The sequence below is a fragment of the Rhinopithecus roxellana genome, chromosome 2, assembly GCF_007565055.1.
Source record: "Rhinopithecus roxellana isolate Shanxi Qingling chromosome 2, ASM756505v1, whole genome shotgun sequence".
Lineage (NCBI taxonomy): Eukaryota > Metazoa > Chordata > Mammalia > Primates > Cercopithecidae > Rhinopithecus > Rhinopithecus roxellana.
In genome coordinates, this window is record NC_044550.1 from 31,734,461 (window position 1) to 31,748,112 (window position 13,652).

At 34.7% G+C, this 13,652-nt stretch overlaps 1 protein-coding gene and 1 non-coding gene across 5 annotated transcripts in view; one reads left to right on the forward strand and one right to left on the reverse strand.

The window, feature by feature from the left end:
- Positions 1-13,652, reverse strand: part of PDE5A (phosphodiesterase 5A) — a 136,014-nt gene that overhangs the window by 63,848 nt on the left and 58,514 nt on the right. For all 4 annotated transcript variants that reach the window (XR_004052778.1, XM_010364869.2, XM_010364868.2 and 1 more), the window contains exons 4-7: positions 8,625-8,696; positions 6,930-7,019; positions 4,439-4,576; positions 1,616-1,683 (exon numbers count right to left, since the gene is read on the reverse strand). Coding sequence is in view for 3 of the 4 variants with exons in the window: in XM_010364869.2 (XP_010363171.1) it covers positions 1,616-1,683; positions 4,439-4,576; positions 6,930-7,019; positions 8,625-8,696 (368 nt within the window). In the remaining variant the exon portion in view is untranslated. The remainder of the gene's footprint in view (positions 1-1,615; positions 1,684-4,438; positions 4,577-6,929; positions 7,020-8,624; positions 8,697-13,652) is intronic.
- Positions 11,250-11,376, forward strand: LOC115896268. Its single transcript, XR_004056170.1, has one exon. It is a non-coding gene; the product is annotated as a small nucleolar RNA SNORA11 (small nucleolar RNA).

Consider the following 13,652-nt stretch of genomic DNA (forward strand, 5'->3'; position numbering starts at 1 on the left):
GCAAAGTTTGGATTGGCAAAGTTTTTAATAATGAGAATCGAAGTCCTAAATCCTACCAATAATCAGTTTTAGAAACATAATAAAGAATCTGCTGGTGAAAAATAAGCATCAATATTAGTTTTGCCCTTTTTCAAAATGTTAACATTACTAAACACCATTTTAAATTCAGTTATTGCAAAATTAGGCCTGTTATCTAATTTTTATTAAAATAAAAAAAACTCAGGGACCTTTTACTGTATCACTATAACAAAAGCTAACTTTAAATGTTTGGTTAACATAAGCCATTACTGTTGAAATTAGTTTCATTATTGTAAAGTCAATTAATAAATCAGGTAAAATGATCCATGTAAATTAGTCTCTTTAAAGGTAATCACACTGACCTATTTATCCTTTACAAAAAAAAAATCTTTATTCTATGACTGTCTTGGAATCATTAAATCAATAAGTGGAAAGATACTTTCCATTTTGCCTACAGAGAGGGAATGTGGTATTTAGAAACAAATACATATATAGCAAGACATTTTTGTGTTTTTTTAAATGCATATTTACCAGTAGAGGTCACTATCACACCAATTCACTGGATTTGTCCAGCTACTGCTAAAAGAAATTACAGGGCCTGGCTGAATTTATATGAAAAAAATCAAAAGCCAATACCTAAAATACAATACACAGGGATATGCTGCTCCACAAATATTAAAAGATCATGTAGATAATTAATCATTTTGAACTTTTAATATGACTATCATACTGATTTTCCTATTGTCCCATGGAGATAAAGGTAACTATATAAACGTAGATATATATATTTCTATCTATATATAGTAACTCACTATTTACGCACGCCAAAAAGTAAAATATTCAAATATTTACATGTGTCCTATCTAGAAACTTTCTAAAATCTTCTTTTCAAAAAGGAAAAAAGGTATTACAGCATCATAAAATTAAAATAATATATATTAATGTGCACATTTTCATACATTCCAAAAGGATTCAATACTAACTAAAACAATGTCAAATCTGCTAGAAAATGCAATGGCACAGGAGCTTAGGATAGAACAGGTGTGGAGACGGGATATAATCTTCAGTGCATGATCAGCAAAGCCAAGAAGGAAACAAAGGTCAGCTATTCAATTATGACCATGTGAACCCCAATTCCAGGACATCAGAAAACTCTCTGGTTAGAGAAACCATGGTTTATCTCCCTAGACTACCCACTTCATGCCCAAGTCAGCAGTAAAGGCTTAAGGTCAGGTCTACCTTCTGAGTCAAATGAATTCCCCATCTGCCTCCAAGTTACATTCTTGCCTTTTGCTAATTCCTAAAATCCTTTAATAGGAGAAAAGGCCCTTCCTTGTACCACATTGTCAAAATAATAGTCTAGTAATGAGTTTTGATTTAAATACAAATACTTAACAAAGTAACAACTTTAAGTCACTGTGGTCAATAGTCTCTCCATCTTGATGGAGGAAGACTTAGGACCGGAAATGTGAGAAAAGACAAGAGACAATAAAATAATCTGTAGTTTGTATTTCTTAAATCAAACTGGTCATGAAATAACTATTTAGCCAATATTACATACATGTGATAAAGACAAGTAGAGAATAAGTGCTTTTACCTTGTTAACATATCGGATGATTTTTCTAATTCCTCACACTCCATGTGAAACACACTAGAAAAAGAATCCTAAAAATAGACAACACAGACTGAGAAATAAGTTTGACAAGGTAATAAAAACTATTTAGATACAGACATACATGCTATGGAATTGACAAAAGACCCCAATACTTGTAATATATTTTTACTTATTCTTGGACAAAATAGACCCAAGTACTCATTTTATGACATCCTCAAAACTGCTTCCCATTTAATTAAAATAAAAGTTTCGTTCATATAATTTCTGATTTTGTCTTGCAAGAATGATTATACAAGTACTATTTGTTTTTTCTAGGTACTTATGGATTTATTAGTTTCAATTTTTTTTTTTTTTTTTTTTTTTTTGAGACGGAGTCTTGCTCTGTCGCCTGGGCTGGAGTGCAGTGGCCGGATCTCAGGTCACTGCAAGCTCCGCCTCCCGGGTTTATGCCATTCTCCTGCCTCAGCCTCCCGAGTAGCTGGGACTACAGGCGCCCGCCAACTCGCCCTGCTAGTTTTTTGGTTTTTTTTTTTTTTGTATTTAGTAGAGACGGCGTTTCACCGTGTTAGCCAGGATGGTCTCGATCTCCTTACCTCGTGATCCGCCCGTCTCAGTCTCCCAAAGTGCTGGGATTACAGGCTTGAGCCACCGCGCCCGGCTCAAAATTTTTTATGCTTATTGAAAATTCTCAAGTTTTGGCTTTTAAGCTTAAGTACATTGATTGTTGTTAAATCCCAGGTAAAGAATTCCTTCTTAAAAAGATGTTTCATTCAGTAATACTTTACGTGATTATTAAAATAACTGTGAAAAATTTAACAACATAGAGAAATACTTCTGAAATTACATTAAAGGCGTGGTGGCTCATTCCTATAATCCCAACATTTTGGGAGGCCAAGGTGGGGCAGATCACATAAGGCCAGGAGTCTGAGACCAGACTGGCCAACATGGCAAACCCCCAAAATTAGCTGGCTGTGGTGGCATACTTCTGTTATCCCAACTACTGGGGAGGCTGAGGCACATGAATTTCTTGAACCTGGGAGGCTGAGGGTGCGAGCTGCGATAGTGAGATCGTGCCACTGCACTCCAGCCTGAATGATACAGTGATACTCTGTCTCGAAAATAAGAAAGAAAAAAAAAAATTTTTAAATCACATTAAAAAGCAGAACAGCACATTACACCCATGCTTTATTTATATAGAATTGGAAGAAAACAGAAAAAAACTGATAGTTTAATTTGGGGATAGAAAAAATCTGTACATTTTTTTCCTCCTCACCTTTGCTCACGCTGTTGACGTATTTTTAAACAACAAATAAATGTAATACAAATGAATATAAAGTCACCTAATTCCTTTTCTAAAACCTACAACTTAAGTGGTCAAAAAGTGAGCAAAATATCCTAATAAGCATATTGTTGTGCTATATTTCCAAATAGCACTGATCCAAATCAGTGTACTACCATAACAGGTGTTAACTGGTAGAAGTATCCATTGAGTATGAATTAAAGTGATATTTAAGTTGTCTAAAAAAAGTAGTGCTTCACATATAACTTTCAAAAATTAAATGCAAAAAGTGGGTCATAGAGCAAAAATTACAGGTTAAGTGACATACTGCATTAAGGAATTCTGACCTGAAATTTAAAATGATGTCTACTATATTATAATCACCTTTATATTAAAGATTTTATAACTGATTGAAAAATATGAAATAGTATCTATGAAAATACTGATTACCTTTTAGCCTAGTGAGTTCTCATTTGGTATTAATGAGAATTTTGTATTAAACAATGCATTCATCTGACATATATACACATCCCAAATGATTGAGAGATGTTGGCTCATACGGTAGAGTCCTTATATCTAAATCAACTAAAATTTCTTAATATAAATTAGATATTGAATACCTTTTATTATTCTACTTCCCCCCAGAACGTAACTTCAGATATCATATGTAGATTATAACTGACCTATACAAGTGTTAGTCCACACTCTCTTTCCTATTAATCCACAAATGAACAGCCTATTCTTAGGGACTAAAGGAAAAAGAAAACAAACAACTACAGCAAAAAGAAATATCCCAGAAACAGTGGTTCATAAGTTGAGAAGGGAGAGAAAGTGCATAAAGAAAAACTGCCTTAGGCCAGGGGCCCTGATTCTACTGGCAAACTCAAGACGGCCAGCCTGGTGTAACTAGCACTCTGTGACAACACTCTATCTTTTCTCAGACACCTGAAAATGTTTCTTCACATTACAAAATCAGCGGACTGAAATCTACTAGTTAGAAGAGTTTAGTGGTTTTCCATTGTTGGTAAAAATATGGGACTTATGGGTACCATTAGTAATGCTCCTACTGGGCTATGCCTTTTGGTTTCTATACAATTTCTGGCAAGAAGAAATTTTTATACCCAACCCATTCAGAATGAGGAGTCTGGTCTGTCTGTTCATAGCAACTAGGGCACCAGTATTCCTGACCGTGAAAAGTCAGCACACTGTAATGACAATATATTTCTCCACGAAGATAGTGTGGCCATTGATAGAAGCAGAAACACACATTCCCACGGTAATTGTTTTCAGGAGGGTGAGATGGGGACATGAACAGAGGTAAAAAAGGGTGATGAGGCACCCTCCACCCTCCACCTCTACCTGTCTTCAACCAGAATAACTCATACCCTGATTGGTTTTATATACATACTCATATGCATTTGGGTTTGAGAGAGGGTTCTAAGACCAAAATGAGGTTTAAAAGCAGTGCTTACAGAAATATAAGTTTCTGTCTTTCTAAAAATAAAGAAGTCATACTCTGTACTCACGGAGCAATCTTCATCCACTATGAAAATGGTGCATTTCTGCACTTGCATAAAAGAGATAATAGTGGCAGCTATTTTCTTCAGAATTACTTCTAATGATTGTTGTTCTTCAAAAATTAAACTAGCAAGGTCAAGCAGCACCTAGACAAAAATATTAAGAGCTTATTATTTAGCAATTGTTTGTAATTATTAAAGCATAATTATTTATATGGGTTATAAATTGTTTAACCTAGCAGGTTATAATCAAGTCTGCATTCAAATATTAAATATGTCTCCACTTATTAACAAAATCCTCCATTGACTGTTAATATAGTTAATATAGTTGTTAAGATCACAGGCTCTGAAGCCAGAGTAATCAGTTTTTAATCCTGACTTCCTTTCCTGCTAGCTTTGAGACTGAGGGCAAATTTCTTGAACATGGGGATATTAATAACATTAAAATCACAGGACTGCTGGGAAGATTAAGATAATATTTATAAAGTATTTTGAACACTATCTGGTACATAAAACACACTGTTAATGTTGTTCTAAACTTTTTAGATCAACATTTGTCAACATTATCAATATTTTTACAGAGTACAGTAAATATTACGCATCAAAGTAAACAAAGTCTTAAGAATTTCCTTTGTGTTTTTTTCTGGTAGATTTCTCTTTCTTCTGACCCTCATAAGTATTACCAAAAACTCAGTAGAGGTGATGCTATCCTAGCTGAGGTCTGAAAGATGAGTAAGAATCATTCAGGTGAAACAGGGAAGAGAACTATTTCAGGCAAAAATAATAGAACTGAGAGAAAGTAGCATACTGAAAGTTTTGATCAGGTTTTATAAGAGCATAGACTATAAAGAGAACTGGGAGATGCGATTGCAACATTAAGCAGAAAAAGAACCTGAAAAGTACTGTATGTCTTTTGAAGCAGTTTAAACTGTGATGCACTGCAGGAAAGAAGTGGTGTGATCACATCTGTTTGTAAAAATAGGGACTGGATGAAAGGATGGCAACAATAGAACAGGGAGAACACTGCAGTTAAAGGCAATGGAAGGTCACATATCTTATTAACACAGATTCTAAACAGAGAAAATATAGGGTAGAGAAGATGAATTATCAAAGAAATAATGAAAAAAGAATTACACAGAAGTGAACAGTTTGCTTAAACCTCCAAAGAGATGAACCAACATACAGATGCCAGCATGATGAATGAAAAAAGAATAATATTGTGAAATTAAGTTACAAAAGCAAATATAAATAATCTGAAAAGCTTATAGACACATAGACAAAATAGATATATATATAATATAAAAATACAAAATATGTATTATATATTGTTATATATTTATATTGTAGATAATAAATATAAAATAGTTACAAAAGAGCCAAGAATAAGGACAATATGGATGCTAGTTAGGAGACAAAGCACTACTTCTAAATTCTGAGAAATTGATTTTTCAATTTAGAATTTTATACCCAGCCAAAGTGGCCGGATAGTACAATACATATTTTCATACATGCAAGGACTCAGAAAATTTACTTTACCAATACCCTTTCTTGAGTAGTTAATTGAGAATGTGCTGCAACAAAATAAGGAAGTGAGAAAGAAGTAGGGCATCTAAAAGATAGTGGAATCTTTCTAAGAAAGCAATGAAGAAAAGCTCTATGATGACACTAGTGTAGCAGGCATAGGGCTAAATAGTTTAGCTTGGAAGAAGAAAGGTTGGAGAACCTCAGTTTGGACCTCTCCAAATAGAAGCAGAAGGGGAATTCAACAGGATGCCTAATATAATGGAGTTTGGGGAGGGGTGGAAACAAGAACATGAGGCTATATTAGAGCAAAGAGTTCAAGGAAAAAAATTCAGAAACATCAGGAAAAATGAAAAGTTCTGTAACAAAGGTAACATGAACAACATTTACATAATTATAGTGCTTGTAAATAGTTTCTTTAAAATTGTAACTTTAGAATTAACCTAGACAAAGCCCAGGAAAAGTTCATCACGGTTGTAGAACAGTATATATTACCAATGTGGACAATTGTAAAAGAAAAAGTCCAGATGGGAACAGCAGGGCTAAGGAGTGGTAGTTGGGAAAATGAGATAAAGAGAACAGGGGATGCTAAGACACCCATCTTACAAAGTATGAAATCAAGAGTAATATCTACAGTTGACAGAGCAAGACCTAAAACCATTATTTAACAACACAAGTGCAACCCATACAGTGACTTAAAACAGTGATAGAATGATTCCAGTAAGATAAGGGTAATGGCAAGTAAGGTGTGGTGTAAGTCAAATAAATCCTCATCTCCCAAGTTAATGAACATTGTCTAACAAGATAAACAACTAAGCCTGGAAAATAGGAAATAGAAATGACTACTAGAAAAAATAAAGTATTCAGAAACTGAATCTGTACTATCTAAATTTTTAATAATCTGCATACATTACTTTGATAAAAATGTAACAATTTTTAAAAAGTATTTCTATACACTTTCTTTAGTAATCAGACCGACCTGATTTCTCTTGTTCTCCAGCAGTGAAGTCTCATAGAGCTGAGCATTATGAAGAACAATACCACAAAATGCCAAATAAGCAGCAAAGTCCTAAAAAACAGATAAGAGAATTGACAAATAAAAACTGTATATAAAACAGTCTAGTTATATTGCCTGATATACAGATCCCCAAATATTTACAGTTAGAAAGCCAAAAGAGTAGATGTTTGTTCTACATAAAATTAGGATGATATAAACCAAGTCTTAGCTAAAGGTGCTGGAATAGTCTCCTAAGGTATAAATTAGGTATAACTCAATAAGGAGAAAAAGGAGAGGAACTAAGATAAAGACCTCTTTATACCACTTGAAGTTACAATTTATTCTATGCAAAATTTGGTTTAGCCTCTCCATGATATTAAGACTTAGATCTATGCTGAAACTATTACATAAATAGCTTGTAACTCATTACTGCAGCAAACAATAGCTTATGTACTCGTTAAAAGAATATCCACAATAAAAGCATAAAGTTAAATATTATATAAGGTTGCAAACATTACTTTAAATATGTCATTTTTAACATGGATCTATCATCGTTATACTATACTAGGGTAATATGTTTACAATTATATGAATTATTGATATAAATAAATATTTAGACAGTATACCTTATCCACAATGTGATAGAGCCTTAAAAATTCAAATCGATTCAAGAGGGAGTTATATTAATGGATTATAAACATAATAATGGAATATAAAGCCAATCCAGGAACCATGTTTTCACACCAAATATTCTCAAGTGCCATGAACAGAACAGGAGCCTAGATGTCTATTACTCTGATTTTTAAAAAGTATTTGCTATGTTCTGAAGCAATTATAACAAGGGGAGCAACACAGGTGCCAACATAGCCTATAGCATAGAGATAAAAATAACTGTCTTGTTTGAATGTCTTCCAAATTGAAAAGCTCCTACTAATTTTCAGGGGAATAACATAAACAGCAATGGACTTGGGAATAGGAATAATTCAGTAGGCTATGATATATACACAATTACTTATTCAATAGGAGAAATAATGAAACCTACTCATAGAATGAATTTATCAACAGTTTTAAGGGCTTTTGTCCTTAAATGGAAAGCATGTCAATGAGGTGTGTGGAAGGTATTCCTTCAGAGTTGAACAAGAAGAATAATAAAATAATGCTCACTGTTGCTCTCTCTGAAGTTACATTTACCTCATCTAGCCTGAATTCACACATTGGCGCCCCACTGTCTGTGTGCAAGGCTTATAAAACATTCAGAAATTTGCTACACCAGGAGGCAATTCCAATTTTTAGCCAACCAAAAGTGCTGAACTTGTAGCAGTGTTTGTTATGGGGTTTTACTCAAGGTTGGATCTCTATAGCAGTGATGAAAGGTAAATGAGATAGTTAAAATGCCATAAGTCACCTTCTGTGTGGCCCCAACGTGCCCAGTGCAGGCTTGGCAGCACACCAAGGAGGGAATTTGGGGGTTTCTGCTGACTGAATAACACAAGTACTCAGATGTGAAATCATCGCTCTAGTTAGCCTAAGATACACTTTTGAACCTTTCAGATCATTTTTAACTCTAATCTTTTTGTGTGACCAACAATTTCAGCAACAATTAATCCTAGAGGTGTATATACTACAAAGAAAAAGCATCTTCCTAAATTGGCTCATGCCTGACACAAGTTGTGGTACCTTTTCATCTTTTTCAGTAAATGTCCCACCGTTTCCTGATTTCTTGTTGATGGCCTGGGCTACACCAACAACCTGGTATAAGGAGATAAAAGTGATAAATTTTTTATTGACTGAAATTACGGGTAAAAATTCACCAAAATGTATTTATAGAAGATATCCTGCATGTGCTGTAAAATAACACTAGTCTACAAAACAAAAGCAAAACCCCTCATCAGCATTTGAGCAAGCTTTACATCATTTACCATAGTCTTTCATCCTAATAAGAATTCGACTATTTTTAATTTATTAGGGCCCAAGCTATGTTTTATTCTGTGATTTCACCCTGTATTTTGAATGGAATTATTTTAGCAACCACATTTTAAGTATATATTTTCCATAGTTTTTAAATATAAATAATAAATTTTGATTACAGTTCCAATAAAGTATATAAGAAAGTGAACATTTTATATGGGTTTTAAATATAATGTTTCAAAAGGGCTAAAATGCTCTTTTAGTAAAAATGAAACAGGACCTACTGGCCAATCATGAAAAGAATGCAGGAGGATCATTAGGGCAAAAATAATTCTTAATGTAAGGATGTAGTCCAACTTCTTTTGAAATTTCTGCCCTTGAAAATTATTTTACCTTTAACAGACTTATTTTTGGGAAAGAGGGTACTGAAAAATCAAAACAGGAATTAACATGCTGAGGCTTATTTCAAATAGATGAGAAGGTATTTGGAAGTTACTTACCTTTTAGTTCCACCTTCATTTTGAGTTATTACCTTAGTCTTATAAAGACCTTCAACCTACTCTTCTCTCTGCTTTATTACTTATAAATTCTACTCTTTCCTTTCTTCTGCTATTTAGTATCAGTGGAATAAGCTATTATCCTCTAACTGGCTATACTTCAGAAATATGTATCTTTAGTTCTATGTGGATGGTTCACTTTGTTTTCTCAGCTCACTATAGTATCTTAGCTTTAAGAAAAAGATATAAAATCCTCCTCTAGGATAGCAGAATAAGAAAGGGGAAATACCTTATTGTCTTATGTAGTTTTCTAGTCTTCTTAACATTTTTCTTTTTTTTTTTTTTTTTTTGGCCATATGGTAAAGGGATATTAATTGTTTTTAAAAGCAGAATTATGCAATTATTCTATACCTTTTTATTTCCTTTAGAGCAACTCTCTCTTATTTTTACATACTCTTTAGTTCTTGAAAACAGCAGCAGATTTCTAGATGCTCTAACCTCACTGACTAAATTTCTAGTAAAATTCCTCTAAAGTCAAAAATGTCTGGATTGTAGGTAGGAATATTCACTGGAACTATAATAAGAGCCACTTGAAGTTCACTGGGGTCTAATATAGAGTAGTATAATTTGGTTATTTTAAATGCTCAGATATTCATTCATCCACTCAACAAATACTGAAGTGCCTATTATGTACCAAAAAGTAACAAAAAACCGGGGAAGTGATTACTCTGAAGGAGCTCAGAATCAAGAATGAGTGATACATAAACATAGACTTATAGCATAGTAGGATGGTGGGATCAATTTCATGAAACAGTGGCCGTGGATTGCTAAGAGCACTGAAGGGGCACTTAATGTGAGTAAAAGAGAAGGAGTCTCAGAAATGACATTTAAATTTTTTTTCTCTAATAAATAGTTTTACAAAGGGAAGACATAAACTTTAAATCTGTGTTTTAAGAAAGATGAGTTTCAAAGAGATATAGAAAGTATTATGCAAAGTTTCTGATAAATATGTAGTACAAAAAGTATATACTGATATGCTATCTGTACCTGGAACTGTATGAAGCAATGTACTAAGCAAGAAAATAGAGAGAAAGCTCCTGCTCACTCGAAAATATAAAAAGACAAAAAATCAGCTGCTTATTAAACGACCACTAATCAAACTATATTAACATTTTAGTCCATCATCATATCAACATAAATTTACAGTGAGATGATGATTCCTTTCAGTCTTTTTTTTTTTTTCTTTTTGAGACAGGGTCTTGCTCTGTTGCCCAGGCTGGAGTGCCGTGGCACAATCACAGCTCACTGCAGCCTTGATCTTCCAGGCTGAGGCTACTCTCCCACCTCAGCTTCCAAGCAGTGGGACTACATGGAAGGCATGTACCACCATGTCTGGTTAAATTTTTAAAATTTTTTTGTAGAGACGAGGTTTCACTATGCCCAGGCTGGTCCCAAACTCCTGCGCTCAAGCAGTCCTTCCGCTTTGGCCTTCCAAAGTGCTGGGATTACAAACACACAATAAGATAGAAGAAATAAATTCAATGATTTATAGCATAGGAGGGTGACTATACTTAACAAAAATGTATTGTATTGGGGTAATAGACACCAGAAATACCCTCATTTGATCACTATGAATTATATACATGTACCAAAGTTTCACATATACCTTGTAAATTTGTACTAATAAATAAATAATAAATATTAAGAAAAACAAACCAAGTTCTGTCAAGAGACTATTAGCCCAGGAAAATATAGTCAGTCCTTTGTATTAAACTGTGATAGAAAATATTTGACACAAAATTTTCAAACCCACAGCAATAAAAATAACATCAAATAAATATAGTAGGACAATTATATACAGAACCCTCACATTATATTAGGTAGTATAAATAATCTAGGGGTGTGCTCAGAGCAGGGGGCTGAAGAATGGCTCCTCTGTTTACAACACATGGAACAGGCATCTGGGGTCACTGTGACAAGGGGCACAAAACTTGTGGCTCCCTAAGAACAAATGTCCTACACGTGTAACAAAAAAAGTAATCCAGAGATGATTTACAGTGTATGAGAGGATGTGTGTAGGTTTTATGCAAATATTATACCTTTTATATAAGGGACTTGAGCATCCACAGATTTGGTATGAGGGAATGGAGTGGAGTCCTCAAATCAATCTCTCTTTGTATACTGATGGACAACTGTGTATCTAATATGTATATGTGCTTCCATCCCCAGAAGGGTGACATTTGAAAAACGACACTAATAAAAACAGATAAAAAATAGAAGAAAAGGCACAGTGTTTGTCCAGGGTTGCATACACAGTAAAAGACAAATAACAGTTTAATTCTCTGACTTTAAGGATCCTGAGCAAAACTAGCACCCTCTGCCCTTCATGTTCATATAAAGTCAGTCCTTCTTTCCGCTGTCATCCATTGCTTCTTTAAACAGATTAGATCATTGTCTTTAAATCAAGTAACTGCTAACTATAGGCTTTGAAATGTCCGTTTTTAATGACAGCTTTTACTCTAAGTATATGTCAGACTTCATATGAGCGGCAGCACCCCTAAAAGCATTAGCTTCCATATCAGAATGTCCATTCACTTTTGCCTACCTGCTGGCTAACTGTACTCTCAGATACAGGTACTCCATGCTATTTTTGTAAAAGCGCAAAAAAGCCTTTCTGTTTTCTATTTTACTGGCACTATGCACAGCACAAATAGATGTTATGTCCTCAAAGGGCTGAGTGTTCTTTTAGGAATGCAAAAGCCAAGACTTGACTCTCACTGGGTGAGCAGTGTGGAATGTGACAGCTGGTTGTTTCAGGGCAACTGATCATTGCCACAGTGAGCAATTTCTTCTTCAATAAGCAGCTGCCCCAGACATTTTCTGAGGCCGTACATCAATCCCAATACATTTCCCCATCCCCAGTTCAGGGGATGCTCAGCATGGAAACTAAAAGCAAAGGAGGAAAGGACAGACTATAAATCATAGCTATCCCTCTCTCTCAGCCTCAGAAGATCTCCATTGCAATGACAGGACTCAAGACAGTCTAATCTGAGCCAAACACAAACTTTACTAAGAAAACTAGAACTTAACAATATACAGAGGAGTTAGGGGAGAATTTTCCCTAGTGCTCTTTTCAAACTTTTCTTTGACTCATTTATTCATTCTGTCATAAATACTTTATTCAATAACTACTAAGTGCCTTTAGGTACCAGTAGTGAAGAAAACAGATGAAAATCCCTGTCCTCACGGAGCTGACATTCTAATCAGTGTTAGGCTTGGGAATCCCACCCCCATACTCTCTCCCCACCTGCTTTACAGATGAGAAAACTGAGAGTGAGAGAGTTGACACAACAGATCCAGGCTTTCTGACTTCTCTTCTGAATCCTAAGGAATCATCAAGTTACGGTAATATTCCATGTGGTAGGCAAAATAATGACCCCCAAAGATGTCCTTGTCCTAATCTCTGGAACCTATGAATATGTGACCCTTAAATGACAAACGGGGCTTTTGATATGTGATAAAGTTAAAGATCTGGAGATAGGGAGATTATCCTGAATTATCTAGGTGGGCCCAATGTAATCACAAGGTCCTTGTAACGAAAAATGGAAGCAGGAGAGGCAGAGTCAAGGAAACATTTGACGATGCTATTCTGCAGGGTTTGAAGACAGAGGAAGGGGCCATGAGCAAAGGGGTACAGGCAGCCTATGGAAGCTAGAAGGGGCAAGAGAACAGGTCTATTTCTAGAGACTCCACACAGAAACACACCCCTGTAGATGCCCTGATTTTAGTCCACTGAGAATTATTTAGACTCTGAAGTCCAAAGCTTCAAATAAAATATGTGTGCTATTTTAAGTCACGAAATTTCCGGTAGTTTTTTTTACAGCAGCATTAAGAAACCAATACATTCCATCCAATTATGATTCCTATATTCTTGCATTCTTTTTCTTCTTCTCCACACCTCATTTTATCTCTTCTGTTTCACTATGTAAATCCTCACTGTCTTTGAAGAATGTGATATCTCATTCCTAATCATCTTTCTGCCTTCAGTCTATCTTTGTCACTTCAGCCAAATTTATATTCTTGGGGCACTGTTGTGCATACACAGATCACCTCATTTCTCAAAAAGTTTAATGGTTTCACCCATCTACAGAATAAAAATTAAAGACTCTACCTAACATTCCACACCCTCAACTTAACTAGATCACTTACATGGGTCTTTGGATTAGAATACTGCCATGTCGTTTGTTCACATAATTCCTTGAAATATCACCTTCCACCTTCTCTACTGAGGCCAAATCTC